Source organism: Podarcis liolepis (assembly GCF_965112155.1).
Source record: "Podarcis liolepis genome assembly, chromosome: 10".
NCBI classification, from domain to species: domain Eukaryota; kingdom Metazoa; phylum Chordata; class Lepidosauria; order Squamata; family Lacertidae; genus Podarcis; species Podarcis liolepis.
In genome coordinates this window covers 18,730,998-18,753,951 of record NC_139562.1, presented here as the reverse complement: position 1 = coordinate 18,753,951, position 22,954 = coordinate 18,730,998, and the positions used below count along the sequence as shown (strand labels likewise).

The window sequence follows — 22,954 nt, the reverse complement described above, 5'->3', positions numbered from 1 at the left end:
TCCTGCTTCCCAAATGGTGACAACACTTGAGGTGAAAAGCACTGGTCATGTTTTTGTAAACTGCTTCACAGCTGTTAGCAGAATTTGAGGAAATGAAGTGTTAAGTAGTTTTGAGGACTTCCATTTCAATAAACATGCAGAGAGCTACTTGTGAATCTCAACATTTCTATTGAGAATGTCAGTTGTCTTTGTATTTTGTACTGTACACTAGGAGTAAACTTGGACAAGAAAATGAAACTGATAAAATACTGATGTGAGAAAATACAAGTACAACCAGAGAACTATTTTACTCTGGTGGAGAGTGTGCTAGGCTTAAAATGTAACTATTATGGACAAGGCTTGGTATCAACAATTGTGTACTTGTGTCTGTTGGCAGAAGGTACAGCTTACACATATTTGAAATATTTGTAAATGACAACTGTTCGTGTGTATTTTATATTTGGAAATACTGCTTTACTCAGAAATCTTAACACACCTGGCCTTTTGTAAAATTGGTACTGCAATATTTTCTTGAGAATGTGCAAAACTAATGTTCAAAGCCTATGCACTCCTTGGAGTAAGTGTAATTGAACTTAACATGAATAAGTATGTGTATCATAAATGAGAAGTTAATCTACCTAGTTATGGAATCTTGAGCAGATTCTAGAATAGTAACTTTTTGGCTGCAGTGGCAAAAAAATCAATAACCGTTTGGCACACCAGAGACCAAGGCTACAATCTTTTTCAGAAACTCAAAGAAGTGTACAACCAACTTCACCAAAACAAAATAAAACAATATTTTAAACCTCTATATTCTCATATATGAAACATAGTGTATCTGAAAAGTACAGTGTCACTCAAAGGATTGACAAAACAGAAGTTAAATAACGTTCTTGCAGTGGCTTGCAACATTGTTTTGGTGGCTTTTGTCACAAACAGTTAACCTTTTTGGTGGCTTGTATCCATCACTGCTGTTTGTTGAATTAAATCTTAGTGGCTCATAGAAAGGCCCAAATGTGGCCCTGACTTCAACAGTCCTTGCATTCACGTATAGGTTTAGGATTCTCCCAAAGTGGGCATCTAATTATTTATAGCTTTGTTACCAAGAAACATATTCCTTGTTTATAAAGAAACTGCATAAAGGGTAACTTCACATCTTAACACAAAAGTAGTGGCAGGAAGTATGAGTGACTCATGTCTCCCCTCTTCTCACACTTTTTGAGTAAGTAGACTTATTACTTCTCCTATCACGCGATGCACAGCTCCACAGTAGCAGTACACAAGTTTGATTGCATAGGAAGTTGTCACTTGTGTAAAAACATAAAAAGCTATCCTAAGTTGTTTACAAACCACTCTGTTAATAAGGCTAAGTGACTGTATTCTGTTCTTAGTGGAAATCATATCAGCATATCAATGAGAGCCTAAATTTTAACAGGATTAATGGAACAGCAAAAAATTGGTTTATGAGTAGTAGTTAAATCAGGACCAAAATATATATACTGAGCAATATTGTGAGCTTTCTTTACCATAAAGACTGGAGCTCAGAAGAGCCACTGCCAGTCAGTGTGAACAGTACTGAGCTAGGTGGATCAATGGTCTGACTCTGTATAAGGTAGCTTCCTGTATTCACAAGTCATGTGAATTATTTTTGTGTCATGTTTTTACTTACCTGCCATGAAATACTCAAGAGTCTAATGCGGCTGATAGGTAACAAACCACCTTTGATCTTAATCTTATGTTCCCAGTTTCTCCTAGGGGCGAAGAGAACTAGAAGTCACCTGCTTCCTGGCAGGTTTTCATTTGTCTTAGAAGGAAAACAAGCACGGGACCTTTTCTTTATCCAGTTTAGCTAACACATTTAATACCAGAGTAGCACTGCCACAGATCCTTTCAACTAGGATGCTTGCATGGCCTGATCTCTTTTTCCAATGGCAGACCTCTCTTACCACTGAGAGGGAGCTCCAAAAACATCCTTCGGCATTTTTCAGAGACTATAAGATTGCACCATATGTGTTACATATGTTTATTCACTGCTCAGACTGTTAAGACTTACAGCTGAGAGATTTCATCATGTGTTCCTTGGTCAACAGTTTGACTCAAATGACAGAGTTGTTGAGTCAATCAGATGACCTACATTCTGCTGACCTGAAAAGGTGTGGAAGTGAAAAGAGAATAAATATTGTTAAGTATTTTTAGTGAGAAAGTGAAATATTGCTAAGGGTTATTATATAAAGATTTTTATTAATACCTGTATCCCTGTTCACATAGAGGGTAGGCACCCCAAGGGCTGTATGATTATAATTTTTATTATTACTCACCCTTCACCAGCAGTAGATCTCCCAGTCCACCTATGCAGAGGGATGAAGGTGATCTTCCTTGGCAAGTCACCACATTGCAGGGAGTGGAGCAGGGGAGGCTTTGGGCTTGCTAGATGCAAAGCCCTCCAGGTCTCCCAGCAAGCTCCCAGAACACAGGAAAAGTAAGTGAGGCCTGACTCTAATGTATTATTTCAGTCCCATTGGGAGAAGTGGGAGAGAAAATCCATAAAAAGTGGCTTCAAAGTTAAGAAGGGACCCCCTCTCTCCTGTATACACACACACATTGTGCCATGCTGGTATGAGCCGGGCACAGCTTTTGATTGGGCAGCTTTTTCACCTTCACATCTTCCCCTTCTGCCTCTCCTGCACTCCCTTTGCTCTGCTCATTCATTGTTAAACAGTAACTTGTGTATGCATAGCCAGGGGAAGGGAGTTCTATTACACAAGAGTGTCTAGAACAGTTTGCCACCAGTATTGAAGATTCTTTGGGACAAATTTTAGGTGAAAGGGTTGTTGACTTTAGTTGCATAAAGCACTTGAAATGATCTTGCCGAGCACTATTTAAAGAGCTTGTTTACCAATGTGTACAGTGCACTGGACTTCTGCCTGTGTGTTGCGTCCATTTTTAAAAAGGTGTTTACATTTCCCTTTGGAAATAAATCCTCACCTGCTTTAAAAAGTAGAAGTCCATATTGGCCAGTTGACATCAAGTATTCCACTAAGAAATTGCAACTCAGCTATTACTTGTTGCATGTTTATGGATCCAAGGTTGTTCGGTCTGAGTTCTAGCCCCTTCTCTGCATTCTGAGATGTCTTGAGTACTTTGTTTCTGAAGGTGCCCAGCCTGCCATGTCTACCTCTTAGTTAACTTGGATGTTTCAGAGTTGAAATTAAAGATCTAATAAATGTGTAAGTTAAAATAAAATGATTTTGCTTTTGCCAGCCTACAGTCCTACATAAACAATAGGTGGAAACACATAGTTCAGTTGTATGCATGTTTATCTGTAAACACCTGGTCTTTGAGCATTTTTGCATTGGAAAACTTACTCCTGTTTCACTGTCATGGGATTGTTGTCAGAATGACAGTTAAGGGGTGCTGCTAACAGCAGAGAACTCTGCCAGAACTAGTAGGCCTCAAAGAAATATTGGTCTCTCCTCCTCTGCCCGCTCCCCCTTGCTGAACCACTGGCAAGGAATTATATTGTACTAATACGAAAAGTCAAAAGAAACCACTATATTTTTCAACCCTAGGTAAGTAAAGGAAGTGGATCATGCTGCTGGGCATTCCCTGAAATTTAGGCAATGTGGTGTAGTTGTTAGAGGGCAATCCTACATCCATCACTGCCTCATCTCACTCACCCTACCTCATGTGGGTAGTATGGACATGCATGGGCCATCCCTCTAAAACGGATGTAGAAGTATTGTCCTTAGAACAGCCCATCTTAAAATTCACAAAGACTACAGTCTATGTTTCTAAATACAGCTCTGGAAGGAGACTCACTTCACTGCAAAAAACCTCTGTATTTAGGTAAGGACATATTCCCACCACACTACTCTTTGCTGTTTTGCTTTGACTGCTCTAAAGTATTAAAATATACTTGAATACCAGAACATCACTTGACTAGATTTACAAAGTCATGCAACAGATATAGATACCTTCTCTTCCTCAATCAATCCTGTTGGTCAGGTTCTACCTGTGTCCTTGGAGCTGGGTGAGCAAAATAAGATGTCCATAGATATTCAACTGAGTAATTTTCAGGTATGGATATTATATATTTGGTTGGCTAAGCTCATGGCTTACAATGGAAGCATCTTTTGGATTAAGTAAGCCCACATTGTACAACCAAGTAACCAGTTTTACAACAATGTCACTTTTAATTACTGTATAGCATTGTGGTGGTGTAATTAAAGTAAACAAATATAATAAAGAATTGTTGGGTACATGCATACAGCACCTTCAGTTTGAAGTGTAGCCCTATTAAAGGAGCTGTGATATTTAATGGGCATGCCATATGCAAATTGAGATCAAACTTGTCCAGTATATTGTAGGGGGAAAACAGCTTGGCAGCCAATGCACTTTTGCTGTAGGTGGAGTTTTGGCTTTTATCTCCTGAAGGATCTGGGCATGGGTTGGTAATCTCTTCCATGGTGAATGCCAAGCTCAGTTTTCCCTGAACTGGGTTAAAGTGCAACATCTTGCCTGTATCTGTTTGTCAAGATAGCAGGGGTAAGAAACTCTGAAAGTTCTACTTGCTAGGATTGTGTAGCATATAATAGATGAAACACTTGTGTTTCATGTTACCCTTATGTCTTGTTTTATTGGAGTTTAATATTCAGTCTGTGGTTTAATTTCTTAAACTGTAGTCATTTGTATTTACCATGAAATATTTTTTGTTGAAATTGGTATAATTTACTTCTCAGTAAATGTGGATAGGGTATGATTATTAAATGTTTTACCTAACACTTAATGCAAACTGCAGGATGGGTTTGGTATCACTGTGGATCTTATTCATTTATGAAATCTTATTTGTATACTTCAAATATTTAAAAGTTTTGAATTGCCAGAGAGAATTTTGGTATTTTGGCCTTTTGGGTGATATGGTGTAGGATAGTGGCATTTTCTCCTTCTCCAGCATGATTTTTCTTATTCTTTACACCAAAAGCTACACTACTACTTAATATCTAAGCCTCAGAACTTGTAATGCACATCCATGTATGTAGTATGTAGACAGCCTTTGACTTATTTGTATATCCTTCAAGGCCATTAAATATTCAGTAGGGAGTAAACATGTTTCTGTAGTGCTCTGACATGGATCAACTATCCTTAGTTTTCTTTATTCAACAATCTGAAATGCTTCGCCTTACATAGTTAAATAAGCTTTGGATTCTGACATATATTAATTCTATGCAGAGTCATAGTAGGACAGAACTATTTCAGATTGAACATTCTGTGGTTGCACAGACTTTTGAAGCCTATTCCAGGAGTGTCTCTGTAGATTTTATGTATGGTTTGTAATATGGGATTTGTAAATAGTATTTATATGGTAATTGGGCTGTGCTCTCAGTTGCATTTCTTGAAAAACTGGTAGGGAAATTAATAGGGAATGGCTTACTCAGTTGTTTCTTCTGAGCTATAACAACAACAACTTCTTCATTATTTCTACCCCGCCCATCTGGCTGGTTTTCCTCAGCCACTCTGGGCGGCTATATCTGCGATATCTCCCATACTTTGAATGCCTAGCTTTATAAATTGCATGCCACTGGATAGAAGTTTAAACTTCTAAATTCTGGCATTTTGCTTGTCTCCCTTAGTGGTCACAATCTCTCATCTGCTTTACATGTAAATGTACATGATTGGACGTATGCATCTTTGAGTTGGTCTGATGGACTAGCAAATGGATTTTAAGAGCCCTATGCTACTTAAAGAGCATAGACAACTGTCAAGGACTTACTACCCACAAAATGCCCAAGCTTTCTTAGAGTACAAATGATAATTGTCAATATCATAGTTCTATTTTTTATGATAATATTATTTCTTGGAACTCATTGAGCCAAGTTGTAATCTTTGCATTAAGGCCAATGTCTACCCATGTAAAAAGCCACCTTGTCTTTTTTTTGTGTGTGTCCTCTGTAGCAAAATGCTGCTCTAAAAAAGGAAATGAGACAATGTTGCATTCTTAAGGGTTGACTTTACTCTGGCTTATGTGGTACTTCAGGCTCTATTATTCTGAAAATAGTCACGTTTGTCAACAGTTCAAACATGGCTGTGACCAGAGTGCTATTCTTAACCTTGACTGTCTCTTGACAAATACTTTTCCTTCAAACTTCTGCTCACATAATGATATCTGAATGGAGTAAATCTTTATATTTGTTTCATGCTTAAATTAAAGTTATTACAATGTTAATTATAGACTTCTGTTCATTTGTCATGGAAAATGTTTATGCCACAGGTTTTGATCGAATGGTAAATGTTGTGCCATGTCCGTGTTATGTCTGCCCTAGTACTTAAATGATATAGGTTCTGTGTTTAGCTACAGAGAGTAGTAATACAGAACTGCAACCACTCTTAATTGTAAATCTCCGCATTTATCAATCATGTAGTTAAATATCATCCCATGGCTAGCATGAGTTCAAGTACAACAACATTCCCCCCCGCCCCCGTATTTGTGTCAGCACAGAACTATAGGCATACTGAAACAGGAGTTTGGGTTGGGAAGCAAAGAAAAATCAACAGGATTTGGGATTTGATACCAGACAGCCAGAGCAGTGCTGAAGGCTAGAGGAGTGATTCAAAATTATAGTTCTTTTGTGTTTTTATGATTATAACTTTGACAGCCTATATTGACTCTTGCTGCAAATATTTGTACTAAAAGGCTAGGAGGGATATATTTTGATAGATACACAATGAACTATCTTTCACTGTGACCGCAAACATTTATATACACAAAACAAGAGAGCCTGAAACTTCTGAGGCAGACGTTTTCAACCTTTTTGAGTCCACCGCTCCCTTAAGTAACTACATGCTTTCTGTGTCACCCCTGTGGGGCTCAGGAGCCCAGGTATGTCACCCCTTGCTTGCAGAGCTGGCAGCCCCTCACCGTTTTTTGAATATCCTCCCTTGTGGAGTGTTCCCTTCACTGCCTCTCCTCTCCCTTCTCTTTGGGAGACCTCTGAGCAGCTGCTGCCGCAGTACCTGGTCTGTGAACTGCAGCCCCCCAAAGAGAGGTGCCTCCCAGAGGCACCATTTGCCTGCGGAGCTTATAGCCAGGGCTACTGCAATAAACAGTTGTGCAAGCCTTTGGGAGGCAGAGATGCGAGGGGGCATCAGAGGAGAGAGGGAAGGAAACGGGAGCAGAGACCAGTGTTGCTGCGGCACCCCTGACCATCATTCAAGGCACCCCAGGGTGCCATGGCACACTGGTTGAAAACCACTGCTCTGAGGGATATTGTCAGGCCATGCCTGTGAATCTTCCATTGGGGCCATTGCTCATAGCCATGCCATATTTGTGCTGCCTAAAGTGCTTTTTTTTTTAACTGCACCAACTGATTCTTATCTTGATCTGGAATGTGCATATGGGATTAATGTTCAGATAGCATCACTTAATATATTTTCAAGAATGCCCTTCTTTAACTGTAACATTATATTAGAATGACATTATATGGTTCACCCTGTACCAATGGACATGACTTGTACTAATATTAACTTGTGTATTTATCTTTGTGATTCAGCCCTCTTCCATACAAGATTCTAATTGTCTGAGAAATCTATTATATAAACCACATATCTTATCTCTTGTGTAACTCTACTGCATAAAAAGTACAAAGGGCAGACCTTTTGCAACTCTGAGTTTGCAAACCCAAGTTATAACTAAAATTAGCACATGACCTCACACTTGTAAGCAGAGCAAACACAATTCTATATCTGATTCCACATGAAAAAGTTACTAGTCTATAATGGCTGCATTGCTGGACAGTTTCACCCCTTAATTGCTGTATATGTCTGAACTACTTGTTCAAGGTCTGTTGTTGCATAATCTGAAGTTGCTCTGGTTGCATCACTGTGGTATTAAGATAGCTAGTTAATTGAATTTTTAAGATGCTTATACTCTCTTCCCCTAATGGTCAATAATGGCAGTAACTGTTAACAGAAAGTAGGGAACAGGAAAGCATTTTTGGAACACTTTTCAAAGCACATTCCTTCTACCAATCATACAAACTTGAGGAAAGGAGAACTGGTGTTTTTCTAGCCGTGTGTTTCAGTTAACATGGGTGATGTAATCTCACTTATCTGCTGCTACAGTCCTTGGTTGTATAACTTAAAATGACTGTAGCACACGGAAGAGCATTTCCATGACCAAAGGTGCATATGTGCTTCTAGTGCTAAAGGTTAAATATTGTATGCACCTCTATTTACTGCTGACATTATCTGGCAGAAAGGTAATAGCTAACAAGAAAGCCCTGAAATTGAAGGCTTTGGATCCAAAGTTCTGCAGATCTCCAAGAGATCCTCAGCTACACCAGCCCTGGTGCTGTCATAGTGAAACTCGACCCACCTTCTGCCCTGGCCAGTGTGAGTTGACAGGGCTTGAGATAGTGTGTGTGTGTGTGTGTGTGTGTGTGTGTGTGTGTGTAAGACAGACAGACAGACACTATACACTACTGAGAACAGTTCTGTAAATAATCTCCTGGCTCTCAAAAGAAACCTCAAACACGAATTATAGAGTTGGAAGGAACCCCAAAAATAATCTAGTCCAACCCCCTACAATGCAGAAATCCTGCCCATAGCCATCCCTGGGTGGGCCTGAGCCACTAACCTTCTGGTTAACAGCCAGGCACACTGTCTGTCCATATTGCCATTGCATTTTATCAGAGGCCATGTTGTATGCAAGTTCTGTGTTGGAGACAACTGTGGAATTTTACTAGTCCCTGGACACCTTTATTTTTGTCTGTTAATACTTTGTTGTCTGCCTAGGCAATTTGCTGTTTGAAAAACTCAGCTATTGTGTTTATCAGCAGTTTACAGGTAACAAAAAGCAGCTGTTGGGGACACACATTCTGCCTGCTGGAGTCTTGGTATTACTGATGTCTCTTTGTTAGCAAAGTGTTACTTCCCCCATTGACAAAAAGGAACTGTACACATTCTCATTGTTACATTGAAAGTGACCTCAGATGGGCTCCTACTCCATAAAGCAGAAAGACCTAGGAATTCTTGGTATTAGTATGTCAGGCATTAAAGTTTCCCCCAGGAGACTGGTCTTTATTTGCAGAAGAAAAGTTGATGGTTGTTGTTTTTATATAAAATAGTTAAACGTCTTGGTGAATTGCATGATTCTCTAAGGGCTCTCTACTTTTTGAATGTAGTGCATGATGCTGCTTTTATTAGTGCTCTGGTTACAGTAATGTCCTATTGTTAGAGCATTTGAACAGTTAATGTAGGAATAAAATGCTTTGGAAATGCTTTGGAAAAAGCTCTTTCCCCCACTTTAGACTTAGGTTATTAGGTTGCCATAAACAGAAAAACCTCCACCCACCCAGAACACTCTTGCCCTCCTAGAGTATGTGTACATACATTTGTGTATATAATCAGGCAACCACAGTATTAAAATCTTGAAATATATGGTTAGTGTATTCTTCTTTGGGCTTTTTAGCTTTTCTTTTGGCTTTTTAGCTTTTGACAGAAAGCTTCACGATGTAGGTAGCTGTAGTTCACTTTTCATAAATCCCATTGCTGTTGGGACATGTACCTGGGATTCTAGATTTGGTTTTAAGGATGTGTGAGCTGCCTAAATCATGGTGGTCTCCATGCTCTTCTAAGAGTAAAGAGTAGGCATTGTAAATAGAAATTGCACAATGCTTTTATGGCATAGTGGGGAAATAAAATGTGAAAAATCTGGTTGTGTAATTTAGAGATAATTGCCAGCTTCTACTGTGTTAGCAACTAGCTTTATGGGAGTCTCTTTTTAGAATTAGCAGTGTTCGAAACTCCCACTGTTCTAGGCGCATTTTACGACAAGGAATTTCATTAGCGTGTGCAGTTTCTGAGCTTAGGGCGCAGTACTGCACCTAAGATTTCAGATTAAATTTGTAGAGTGGAAGGAAAGGAGGACCTTTTTCTGCCTCCCTACTTCCTCTGAAGACTGGAGAAGAGACCATTAGAATATTAGGGGGACAGGCAGGGGAAGCATGGCTTTGTTACTGCAGTCTTCAGATGAGGACTAGACCATGTGAAAAATGAATATAAGATTTTAGCTGAAGATAATTAATTTTCAGCTTTGTATTCTTGTTATAAAAAAGGGTGCCTAGACATTCCGTTGCTGTGCCTATAACCTAGGTTTAAGGTGCCATTTTGGCTTCTAGCTTTCATATCTTAGTTTCTAACACTGGGAATTAGTTGTGTGTAACCCCAACACTCTCCGTTCCCTTCTAAAATGGACTGGCAAACCTTTCCATACACCTGCCTACTATAGCCATTTTTTAAAAATGGCTCACACCCTCTTTGAGGGTCATAGGCCTATCTCATGCAGTGCCTGGCCTACAGTTCTATAGCCTAACTGACAGTGTGGAGCATCCCTGACCCTGTGTCTCCTTGAAATTATGACCCAAAATGGCAAACCCATTTGGAGTCGAGCCCACCGCCCATGGCAGGAGCTGCTCTCATAGTGTGACAGGCCCTGGACCACTCCCCAGAGCTGCATTCATTCAGCCAGCAATTAAACACTAATCTCCACTACAAACAGCACACTCTTACCTGCAGCTGGATGATGCAAAATAACATTCAGTGAATATACAGGGTGAGTCCTTTAAAAGAGGGCCTGTGGATACAGAGTACACATGTTCCACGAGGTCTCTTTTAAAAGACTCACCCTGTATAATTGAGGTCTGATATAGTGGGGTGTCTGTTAATCTGCCATTTAAAAAGATAATTGATTAAATTTGCGTATAAGCAAAACCTCAAGAGCCATAAGATTTGAGAGAAAACTTAAAATACAAAAGCTGTCCATCATTGTAAAAGGCCTTTTTCTGTATTTAGTTTTTTATTCCTGTATGTTAATACAGCAAGCCTGCAATGTACACACATTCAGCTTTATGTATGACATGGCAGAAAGGGGGCAGGGTTTCAGGAGTAATGGCTTTGGCAATCCCACTTGAACCTAATGGATTTTGACTATAGGCAATTTTGGCTTTAGGTGTGATCCCCAGATCATAGCTCCCATATAAATTGCAGGCTTACTGTACACCAGAACAACCTTGAACAATGATTAGGTGTCTTCCCTGACTCATCATTAAAATTGCCCTGCCTGATTAATCAGTTAAAGCTTCTTACTAATTAAAGCTTGAAGATTAGTTACAAGCTATAAAGTCTCTGCAAAACCTTTGTCTTCCATTTGTGACATGCACATACAATACAGAAGTGGAGACCATTCAAGATACTTGTTTAAGCTTATGTCAGCTGAGTACAAGATTTTCCTATCAAAATGATTACATTTACAAGTATTTCTGACTAGTCTTTGGTAGTCTTCACTCCCTTTAGGAGGTGTATAAGACACATGCTTTGGTGTGTTGACAGAACCTTGTGCTATAACCTCTGGTCTTGTGATCATGCTTAACTGAGAACCAAATGTCAAGATAGGGTTTGCAGTGAACAGTATCCACATTGTTTTGCAGTGGATTGGTGCTACATATTAAAAAGCTCTGTATTTAAATTGAATCATGGAATTGGTAATTTTTACCTTTCATAACACCACAGATGCTCCTCTAAAGCTTATTTACTTCAGTCCTAGGGAAATGCGAATTCTCCATGATTGGCTTTCAGCATCTTCAAAAGTGACTATAAGTTGGATGTTAACATAATTATAGGGTGGCAAGTTTATGAATGACAGTTTTGTTTCCTTTTTCAGGACTAGCCAATCTGTCATCGCTTCTTGCCAGAGAAAATAAGAACCTTTCTTGAGAAGACCCTGGTCTCATGAACGAATCAACGGATCTCGGGAATGGCAGCATTCTGGAGCCAGCACTACGGCTCAGGAAGGGACACATGCCCGATCCTGCTGGGCAGGAAATCCTTGATAGTGACCAATCCAGTGAGCAGGGGTCCCTCCTAGTGGAGCCACCTGAATCTTCTGAACTGGAAAAGGTAAATAATAATTGGTACTCTGAAATCTAGCCAGGGAGTTGCATCAAACCTTCTTGAACAACTTAGGGATAAGTTAACAATTATAGGGGTATGGTTCTTATCAGAGAAGGCTATTCCACAGTGTCCAAGACCCAGGCCATTAAGGGATTTTAAAAACAACAACACCCCAGCATCTTGAATTTATCCCAGAAATGAACAGGTAACCAGTGGTTTTGTTACTGTGTGTGTCAAATATACTTCATGTTGGAGAATCTTGACAAGTCTTACCGCTGTGTACTGGAGCAACTGAAGTTCTTGAACTGTCTCCTGCACAAGAATCTCAAAAGAAGGTGAACTTATTACCAGGGCTTATAATAAGTTGTAAGGGTTTTGAGAGAGGGGCACAGTCAGTCTACCTCCAAAGTTGCTGTAAAGTCCTCTGTCACAGGCTGCTACCTAGGAATCCAACAGGATTGTTGGATCCAAGAGTGTTTAGTTTGGCCTCCACATATGAACACAGGGTGCAAGTAGAACAGCACCTCCTTCAGTTGTGTCATTGGGAGAAAACCCAAGAAACAATAACCCTTCAATTTAGCTTCCTTGTATCAGTTCTAGTTGATGTACCAATATATAAACACACACACAAAGCAGTCCAGTGATCCTATCCTAGTTTTTCCAACACTCAGCCAAGTGATTTAGAAGGTCTGTTTACTTCCAGGCAGGAGTATTAATAGTATCATTTAAATCCATTGCTAGGCTGATGGTTTAGCAGTCAGTATCATAATGACTGTAAGGCACTTAATAAATGTAATTGGCTTTCTAATCATTACAGGAAATTCCCCTTTTCCTCCTTCCCCCAAATGGGAAGAGAACATATATTTTTATATGATATGTAATAAAGTATAAGAACATTTGTAAGTTCACTCTGACTTTAAGTTCTGTTTGGGACCATTGCTAAGGTTTGGGTGGCATAATACATTGGCATAAACAAATATTACATGTATGTGGAATTGCCTAAAAACCTTGTAAAGGAAAAAAGGTAACTGGCTTCAGGTTCTGTTTCTAACAAAATGTCTAATGCCAATGCTTTGATGTAGGGTTCATTTAAAGCCTGTTGTGCAACTTGTAAGAATGAAAATTCTTAGGCTGTGGGTAAGGGATGCGGGTGGCGCTGTGGGTAAAACCTCAGTGCCTAGGACTTGCTGATCGTAAGTACCAGCTCCTGCCCACCTAGCAGTTCGAAAGCACCCCTAAGTGCAAGTAGATAAATAGGTACCGCTTTATAGCGGGAAGGTAAACTGCATTTCCGTGTGCGGCGCTGGTGCTGGCTCACCAGTTGCAGCTTTGTCACGCTGGCCACGTGACCCGGAAGTGTCCTCGGACGGCGCCGGCTCCCGGCCTCTTGAGCGAGATGAGCGTGCAACCCTAGAGTCGGACACGACTGGCCCGAACGGGCAGGGGTACCTTTACCCATCCTTACTAATAAATTTTGTGTAGGTGCAGAAAAGAAGTGGCTAAGAGCACAGGAAATAAGCACTGAATTAGTAGTTAGAGAAAGCAAACTTACACAAAGGAACAGATGCTTCAAATGGAGGAGACAAGCTTTTGGTTTGTGGGATCTACTCTTTCTTTTTGTTTTGCCACATCCAGTCACTACTGGGAGTGGCTGCTTGGCGACAGAGCTAGTTTTGATTACTAGCTACATCTTCTGATGAAACCATACACTGAAGTGGTCTGCTTGTACAGTAACACAATTTACACCTGTGTTACTTTATTTATACTTTGCCCTTTTCCCTGACAGGACTCTCAAGGCAGCTTACAGATAAAAATAGGAACTGTTTAAAACATAGAAAAAACAATCTATAATAAACAATTCAACATGGATAGAATTAAGACTATATACATATATAAATCTATTAACATTATACAAATAATTGCGATAAAAATACCACAGTGCTAACTCTTTCATTAAAAGTAGTCATTTCCCAAAAGCCCGTTGGAACAAGAAAGTCTTCACTTGCTGGCAGAAGGACAACCAGGAGAGAACCAGTCTAACTGCTCTAGGTAGGGGGTTCCAAAGTCTAGGAGCAGCCACCAAGAAGGCCCTTGGTTTTATTAGCACCAAGCTCTAAAATTACTATATAAAACCTGGTTACAGTGATTATTATTGTTTATATTGTTCTAAGTGCAGAAAGGATACCTTTTAGAAGTTCCTGCCAACCCTCCATTCTTGGATACACCCTCCCCACACTGATTAGCCCAAGTGAAAGTATCTGATACTTACCGTATTTTTTGCCCTATAGGACACACTTTTCCCCCTCCAAAAATGAAGGGGAAATGTGTGTCCGTCCTATGGGGCAAATGCAGGCTCCTTGGCTTCAGTGATAGCAAGGCGAAGCCTCTGAAGCCTGCTCCGGAGGCTTCATGTTGCTTTTGCTGAAGCCAGGAGAGTCTGCTCTTTGAGGCTGGCGGTGGGGGAAAGCAACACTTCCCCCCATCGCCAGCCCCAGAGGATGGGGGGCAGCGGGAAGGCGCACGATGCCTTCGCGATGCTCCCCGACCCCGCTTTGAGGCTGGCGGTGGGGGAAAGCAGCGCTTCCCCCATTGCCAGCTCCAGAGGATGGGGGGCAGCGGGAAGGCGAGCGACGCCTTCGCGCTGCTCCCCGACCCCGCTTCCCCCCATCGCCAGCCCCACAAGCTGGGTCGAAAAGCCTGCAGGAGCCGCTCTTTAAAGGCTGCACGGCTTCTGTGGGCTTTTCTATGAGGTGGGGGTGCGCCTTATAGGGCGAAAAATACGGTACTAGTAGAAAAGGAAAGAATGAAAGCAGGCATGCTTCATTTTGATATTCTTGCAACCTAATCCTATGCATGATTCCAACAGGCACTCTCAGAACAGAACCATTGTTATACTGTTCAGGCATTTTCAGAACCTCGGTCTTGTAGATCTGCTATATGTGGAAGTGTCACAGGATTTTCAAGTGAAAATAATGCTCAGAACCCTCCTTCCCCCTCCCTTGCCTCCCATCTTGCACACAAATGAGAGTAAGCTGCCTTGAATTCAGCATAACTTACTACTGAGTGATATACATAGGATTGTGCACTCTTAATCCTCTTTCTCTTTCCTCCCTCCCCCTTCATTATCAAATGAAAAAGACACCATTAAGTAAGATATTCTAGATCTACGATTTTAGAAGGCAGCCTCGGCCGAAGTGAAGGGTGGAGGTGTTATAGAAGGTTTTCAACTTTAGGAAGTAACGTCAAATCAAAAGCTGCCTTATACCTGGCCCATGCTATTATGCTGTCTTCCTCCTTGAAAATTTATCTGCACTGCTTCCTTCCTTCACACTTTGCCACTTCATAATCACTTTGTGCTGCTCCAGCACAGGCCCCACCCAGAATACTGTATTTTTCGCCCTATAGGACGCACTTTTTCCCTCCAAAAATGAAGGGGAAATGTGTGTGCGTCCTATGGGGCGAATGCAGGCTTTCGCTGAAGCCTGGAAAGCGAGAGGGGTCAGTGCGCACCGACCGCTCTCGCTCTCCAGGCTCCAGGAGAGCCGCAGCGCCAGCCCCACAAGGTCGGGGGACAGCGGGGAGGCAGAACGCCGCCATCCCACTGTCTCCCGATGTGGTTTGGAGGCTGACAGCGGGGAGACGCGTGCTTCTCCCCGCCGCCAGCCCCGCAAGCTCTGGGGACAGCTGGGAGGCGCAGCGTGTCTTCCCGCTGTCCCCGGACCTGGTATGCAGGCGGGTGGCGGGGAGAAGAGTGCTTCTCCCTGCCGTCTGCCCCGCAAGCTCCGGGGACAGCTGGGAGGCGCAGCACGTCTTCCCGCTGTCCCCGGACCTGGTCTGCAGACGGGCAGCGGGGAGAAGAGCGCTTCTCCCCGCTGCCGGCCCCACAAGCTCCTGGGGGGGAAATAACTTTTTTTTCTTTATTTCCCCCCCAAAAAAACTTGGTGCGTCCTATGGGCCGGTGCGTCCTATGGGGCGAAAAATACGGTAAATGGCACGTGTACAGTGATGCTAGCTACTGCTGATCCTTCCCATAGAGACTTGAGGTGAATGGGCTAGTCTGTGATAGTAAGGCAAGCTTGTGGGAGGTGGGTCTGAAGTGGCCCTCTAATTCTCCCAATTGATCTTGCCTATCCAGCTTCAAGACAGAAATCTTAACCGTAAAGCGTTATGAGTATTAACAGTGTTGTGACAATGCTAGACCTGTTTCCTTTGAAGTGTCTGTTGGGGAGGGCACATCATGGTGATGAAAAGTTCTTGTATCAGAATTTTTTAGCAGCACCTTTTTGTTAATTCCGACAATTGGCATTTTTTCTGTTAATGTTCAGGCACTTAACAAAACACTCTTGAAAAAGGAAATGTCAGTTATTCACATTGCGTGTCTAAGCACTGTGAAATGCATTTGTATTTGATACTGCTTGTGTGTTCAGTTTCCTTTTCTATGGAGAAATAGTTTGGCAAGTTTTTAGCATGTTTACTTAAAATACGTTTTGAAATCAGCAAGACTTCCTGTTTTAAAGCTGAGTGACGCTTATTGGATCACCTTTACCCTACCGTGTGTCTGTTTCCCTCTGACGGAGGAAAGCACATCTTTTCCACAGTGGTATTGGAGTACTTCTCCAAGAAAGAAAGCCTGTGGGGTGCCAGGTGATAATTCAGACTGTCCTCAGGCATGCAAATGATAGTTGGATTATTTATTGTACACATTTTTATTTTCACTGTGGTGGGTGTAAATCTTCTAGAGGAACCTTTGCTAAGCTAGTACCCCCTTGACGTTTTGCCCAGTCAGCACGCTGGCTGGGGCTAATGGGAAATTTAGTCCTAAATGTATGGAGGGCACCAGGTTGGCAAAAGTTGCTCTAGTGAATATTCACGTTTTCTTAAGCTGTTGGTGCTTTTTTCTGCCCTGTGCCGGACTGTCTGGCCTCCTTCATGGCATTTATCTTCCTTTGCCCTTTGCTATTTGAATGGTTGGAGTGTCTTTGTTCTCCCTGCTGTTCTTCAGTCACTGATATCTCCTAAAGAAATGGTTCTCACTGTGACTTTGTTAAACTGACACAATCAAATGCATGTGACTTTTATCACCTGATGAATGGGCTTTTTATGTACAGCCCTGAAAACCTGCACTTGACTCTCTCCCTTTTTTCTATAATCCTCCAATGACAGAGAGGGAACAAAAGGCTGTTTTCTTCACATTTCCCCCCCCCAGCTCCCACAGCCCTCTGCTCTTGATTGATGGTGGTTTTTGTCTAAAAGTTCCTGCATCTGTGGTGCTCTGTGCACTTGCAGTGTGTGGCCTAGAAGCGTGTCTGTGAAATTTTGGGTCCTTTGCTCTGAAGCATTTGGTACTGTGCAGAGGATAATGAAGCGCAGCACTTGACTCTTCAGTCAGTGGAAGGCTTCTTCATGGCAGATACCCAGCTGGAACATTTGTCAAGCAGCCAGGGCCTCCATGACTCTTGAATTCAGCTGTTTGACCTTTTGGAAAGAATCCATTAGTAAGCCTACTTTGAAAGTGAAAAAAACTGTGCTCAAGCATAGTAAAAATGGGAAGGAAAAGAATAGAAACCAAATAAAAAATACTGACATGAATACTGAAGAACAAGGGATTTAGAGTTCATCCTTAAGGAAAGGCATTGGAAACCTGTTGCTTTCTTTTGCATCCTGGTGTGGAAGAGGAAGGTCAACCTGCTGTATGCCATTATGTTCTTTGTTTGTTTGTTTGTTTGTTTGTTTGTTTGTTTATTACAACTATTGCTTTTAACTTGTTTTTAGCTCTTTGTGCTATCTAGTTTTGTGTTTTTATATTGCTATAAACCACTGTGATACATTTTTATGGTACAGTGGCATATAAACATTTTTATTAAATAATAAATAATAAAATGTAAGAGACAAGGCACGGCAGCTACTCATATTTGCACCTTATTAAGGTTTTGTATTTCTATAAATAATATGCTCAGACAATCCTTCTTTCCCTGCCTCTACACTACATCCCACAATCTCTCAATTGCCATGTTTTCTACTTTTTTTTGGTTATGATAGGACAACCTCTCCACTTTTAGATCCTGCTTTTGCATTGTTTTAATATAGTGAACTGGTTTTGGAAAGTAAACGCATAGAATTGTCTCAGTGTCTTGGATACAGCAAAGGCAAGTTCTATATATGCCCTTGGTATTTTTTTCTCTTGTTGCTGCTTCTCCTCTGTGTTTTCTTTTACCCAGTGAGTGATGAGCTATTTCTGCTTTCATAGCAACAAATATTACTTTCTAGGATTCCTTCTCTCTGAACTTTAAAAAGAATTTTTAAAGGCCAGTATCTGAAAGGTAATCTTGTGCGGACACAATGCATGGTTCTGCCAATTTATTGTCCTCTTGAGGGAAGAGGCAGCCATTTTAGAAATAAACAGGACCTTACTGTATAGAGGTCGGTGGAGTTTTGTTTTGTTTTTTAATAACTATTATAATTAAGTTTTCACATAATACATCTTTAAAAAACAGGCAGGTGGAGATTTGGTGGATACCCTTCTGCCATTATTTTTACCAGGTTTGCTATGCACTGTCCTAGACTTTTTCACTTAACATGGAAAGTTGTGTAGTGTGGTGTTGCTTGTGTAGCTTAGTCTAGACTGGCAACTGATCTTTTGCGACCGGATGGAGATGTCCAGGAGCCACACTTGGTGCTTAGCATCTCCAGCTGCCTGGCTGCAGTCAGCTCGTCTGCCGGGCACAGCGCAGCCGGGTGAATCAGGTTTTTGGAAGGATAGTGCAGTAGCAAAAGACACGTCTTTTGCTGTTGCACAACCCTGCAGACCCCCTGATTCTCTTGGCAACTCCCCCCCCCCCCCCCGGTGAAAAGAAAAGGCACCTAGACATTTTGTTTTGGTGCCCACAACCTACGTCCCAGGAGCCACATGGCTCCTAGCATTTCCTATCCCAGTTTCTAACCGCTGCTCATCAGTTGCTTTTATAAACCATAACTTGTTGAGATCCTAGTTTGATTGTAGGAGAAAGACAAGAAGGCATTTGGTTCATTTACTCTTGCAGTGTAAGAGAGGTTACACTGCATCAAGCAAATAGATCACATTTCCATTTTCTGGCAGCAGGTAGAAGGGGGAGCTAGCAAAGGTATTTTGGCAATTACTGGTGGTGAAAGCAGGGTTTTCTGGAGCAGTATAATTTCTTATGTATCTTGTTTCCTTTTAGCATGCTTCATAAGCCTGTTTTCTCTCCCTTCCCCCATATTCCCCCCCCCTTTGCATATGAAGTGTTGCTTTACTTAGCAAGTCAAATGCCAGGCAGCCTGTCACTCTCATGCACAGCTGCTTTTGGAATTAGCATATGGACAAAAGAGGTGGGGAAGAGCCTTCTTGGGCAGGTGCTGTTCTTCAGTCTGCCCAGTGTCAGAATGCCCTAGTCATTCCCCAGATAAGATGCATACACAGCCATCTCTTGCACTGCTGTTGAACACCAGCAAACAGATTTGCTGTGACCTGAAATATGTGTGAACACGCAGGAAGAAAGAATTCTCTGCAGCGAAGGAGCTCTTTAATATGTCTGCTTAAGCCCAGACACAAATTATCATAAAGCTTGTGATTTGTAGGCTTTAAGAAGAAAAAGGAAAGAAAACCTGAAATATGTAATAAGCTCTCCCATGATCAGAGAACAGTTCTAATTCCTGTTAACACATTCCAGAGGGGTAGCTGAGTTTCATGGCTGCCAACGAAAAGCTTATGCCACAATCAATCTGTTAGCCTTTAGGTTGCCTCACGAGTTTGTTGTATCTTGCAGACATCATATTTTGATCAGTAGATCCATTGTCCTTTTTCTTCATGAGACAGATCCCTCATGACTTCTGTTAAGTTGCATTTATAACTGAAGGAGACCAGTTAATGTGATATACTAATACAAGGGCTCTAACTTCATTCTGTCTCACAATTACCCCCCCCCCCATGTCTAGCTCCTGCCTTTGCCTGTACTAAGCGGCTATTTATTCTTTTATTTATTTATACATAACCTGCATTTTTCCTGACAGGACTCAAGGCGGCTTACAGATAAAAATAAGAACCGCTAAAAACATTGAAAAAACAATAATGATAAAACAACAAAACCTTGATAGAATTAAAACTATATATGTATATAAAATATATTAAAACCATACCAATAATTACAATAAAAACAGCCCTGCACCAGCCCTTTCATTAAAAGCAGTCAGTTCCCAAAAGCCTCTTGGAAAAAGAAAGTCTTCACCTGTTGGCGGAAGGACAACAAGCAGGGAGCCTGTCTAGCTTATTTTATAAGGAGTATGTGTACACTCCAGTTATGCCAGTTCTCTCCTCTTCCCCATTTCTTACAAAGGGTTTCTGGACTCTCATAACAACTCTTATCCTCACTTCATCCCTCTCTACTCTTTTTGTTATGCCTTATCTTTTCCATTATTTTTCATCTTGTTTGAATTCTGAATGCCTTTGTCCTGAAGGCAGGGTGTTCTTCTGAGTGATGTTAGTGCTTAGTCCCATGATGGCTGTTGTCATGGGCAGTTTTTTTATACTAATGGGAGTAGATTTGTGCATAGGTAAGTATCCTCAGTCATGCCATGTGTGGGGAAGCTATCTTGATTGGTATGGTAATGCCCACTAACTACTAGAGTACCATTTACACCCACACCCTTTCCTACAAATCCTAAGCGTTCTTTTAACTGTTGCACTTTGCCTGACTTGTACCGACCTTTCCCCATGAGTTTCTTTCTCCAAAAAAGTAGTGAGACTTAGTTGATCTTCTGTAACTTGCAGCATTTAAAAGACTTAATAGTTGAAGGTCAGTATAGATCACTGTGGCCTTGAACACCAGTTCTGAAGACAAAATGGCTACACTCTGCATTTGACTTCAGAATAGCAATTAACTGCATCCAGATGGTCTGCTTGCAGAGTGACATGTTGCCCACTTCACCTCTATTGTGATGAGGCTGCGGAGTCCCTGGAACCAAACATGCCCATGTAGCCATTTGGCAGCCAATCAAAATATCCTTGTGATCAATTAGATGAACAGCTTCCTTCCAGAGTCACATTGCTGCAAGATACTGCAATCTCTGTTGTAGGCTTGAAATGTTTCACTTTGCTTCTCTTTCCCTCTTCCCAATGAACTGCATTGCAATAATGTATCTGCAAATGCAGTATTTGGGGAAGAGAACAGAACATGGGTGACCTGTCTGTTCCTGACTTTACTGTTTGTACACTTAAACAACCGACCTCTCTCATTTTTGCCTAATAATTACTTTCTGTGGCTGAAAGGACGGAGCATGTGTCTGTTAGGTATTGCCATAAAAACCAATGTGAGTTTCTGTACTATAAATATCCCCAGATTAATAGGTCCCCAGATAATATGTCCCCAGACAAACTATGGAGTAGCTGGCTTAACATTATGCTCAAAGTAGTGCTTGTGGCTTTATACTTTTCAAACAAACCAGTCTAAGGCTAATGTTTGTTCTAGGCTTCCTGACTATGTTTTTTTGAAGAGAAACAAATCACAAGTGCTGGTTCAGATCCAACACTAAGCCAGCCTTCCCGTGGTCTGTTTCTCCACTCATAAGGGAGGAATGAGGTGGAAGAGCTTGAGCTAGGTACACCGGCACAAAGTATGAGCATGTTATGATTAAGACAGACAAACTCCACTTGGCTTAGCATCATGTGTGAATACGACCAGTATGGTCCAATTTCAAAAACTAACTGAAGCCAGTAGAGAAGAGGTGAAATCCTCCACAATTGAGGTTATGGGCTAGGTGTTCAGAAACTAGAAAAACTGTGGGGGAAGGGATATTCTGCTGGCCGAACTTGAAACCTAGGCATAGCTTATTAAACTTGGTTTTAAAAGGGTGCATCCTTGGTAGACAAGCTCATTGCAGTCTACAAACTGTGTTAAAGGGCTTTAATACACTTGTGGAGAGTTACTGTTTTAATAAATGTTGACAGCTAGATCCAAGTGCGTAGAGCAAAAGAACCATCTGAATCTTTAATGATGTGGATTGCTGTAGCTGCTATTCAGGCAGGTTTTCATGTAGAGTATGTGGAACCATGCTTCCATATAGTATAGAACAGTGTTTCCCAAACGTTTTTGGGCAACGGCACACCTGTTTACCGGAAAAAAATCTCGCGGCACACCACCATTAAAGCCCCGCCCCATGACGTCAGCGCGCAGCGTCACGCCGGGGGGGGGACGCACAAAAGTGAACGTTTTTTCCCTTCCCCTTGCCGGGGTGGGAGGAGGCAGCAGAGCGAGGGACTGAGGGACGGCGGCAGCTGAGGCGGCGGCGGCTGTTGTGGTGGTGGCGGCGATAGCGGGCGGAGGAGGGGGCGGCGGCGGGAGTTGCTGCTGCTGCTGTTGCTGCTGCTGCCCGGACATGCCGGCCTCCTCCTCCTCCGCTGTCTCGCGCTCCTCCCTTTTGTGCGCGCTGCCCCGCCGCTCGGCACCACCACCGCGGAGCCGCCCCCGGCTCGACGCGGATCCTCGCCGCCGCCGCCTCTCGCCGCCCGACTCGCCCGCCTCCCTCCCACGGCACACCAGCCGGTGTCTCACGGCACAGTAGTGTGCCGCGGCACACCGGTTGGGAAACACTGGTATAGAAAACTGCTTGCTTTGCTTGCTTGCTTGCTTGCTTAGGTTCTCTTTTTGTTGTCGGATCTAGTATAGTGAGACTCAAAGTTTGTGCATTATTGAAGGTGCACAAGGAATCTCCTTTTTTTGAAAGCTCTTTCTGGGTTTTAACGGTTTTGAAGTACTGTAGATATATGTTTAAGTAAAATTGCAAGCCTAAACAGCTTCCTTAGCTGTGAATGAGGGGAAGTGGAAAAAGCTCAGGAATTGTAGGCAGGGCAAACAAACACACCGCATCCTTTCATCTCTGCTGCACTGCCTTGCATATTTTAACCAGGAAGATGCCTCTTTGTTTGATGGCAGCAATCCATTCAGTTTATCACATACAACTTTTGTAGAATAACTGGTTGCAGTTTTAGGCAGCACAATGGACTCAAGTTCATATA

General features: G+C 41.9%; 1 protein-coding gene and 1 long non-coding RNA gene across 4 annotated transcripts in view; one reads left to right on the top strand and one right to left on the bottom strand.

Moving 5' to 3' along the window:
* The window catches only part of ADIPOR2 (adiponectin receptor 2), a 36,872-nt gene that overhangs the window by 1,249 nt on the left and 12,669 nt on the right, over nt 1-22,954 (top strand). Inside the window, exons 1-2 of one of the 3 annotated variants that reach the window (XM_083461817.1) lie at nt 2,313-2,458; nt 11,696-11,931. In XM_083461817.1, coding sequence (XP_083317943.1) covers nt 11,764-11,931 — 168 coding nt within the window. In that variant the 5' untranslated portion in view covers nt 2,313-2,458; nt 11,696-11,763. Of the gene's footprint in view, nt 1-2,312; nt 2,459-4,378; nt 4,525-11,695; nt 11,932-22,954 lie in introns of those variants that run through there. The other 2 variants (XM_083461816.1, XM_083461815.1) reach the window with 2 other exon arrangements.
* On the bottom strand, nt 19,445-21,969 carry LOC310687147. The gene is made up of 2 exons (XR_014516270.1): nt 20,646-21,969; nt 19,445-19,793 (listed from the first exon to the last, which is right to left on the bottom strand). It is a non-coding gene; the product is annotated as an uncharacterized lncRNA (long non-coding RNA).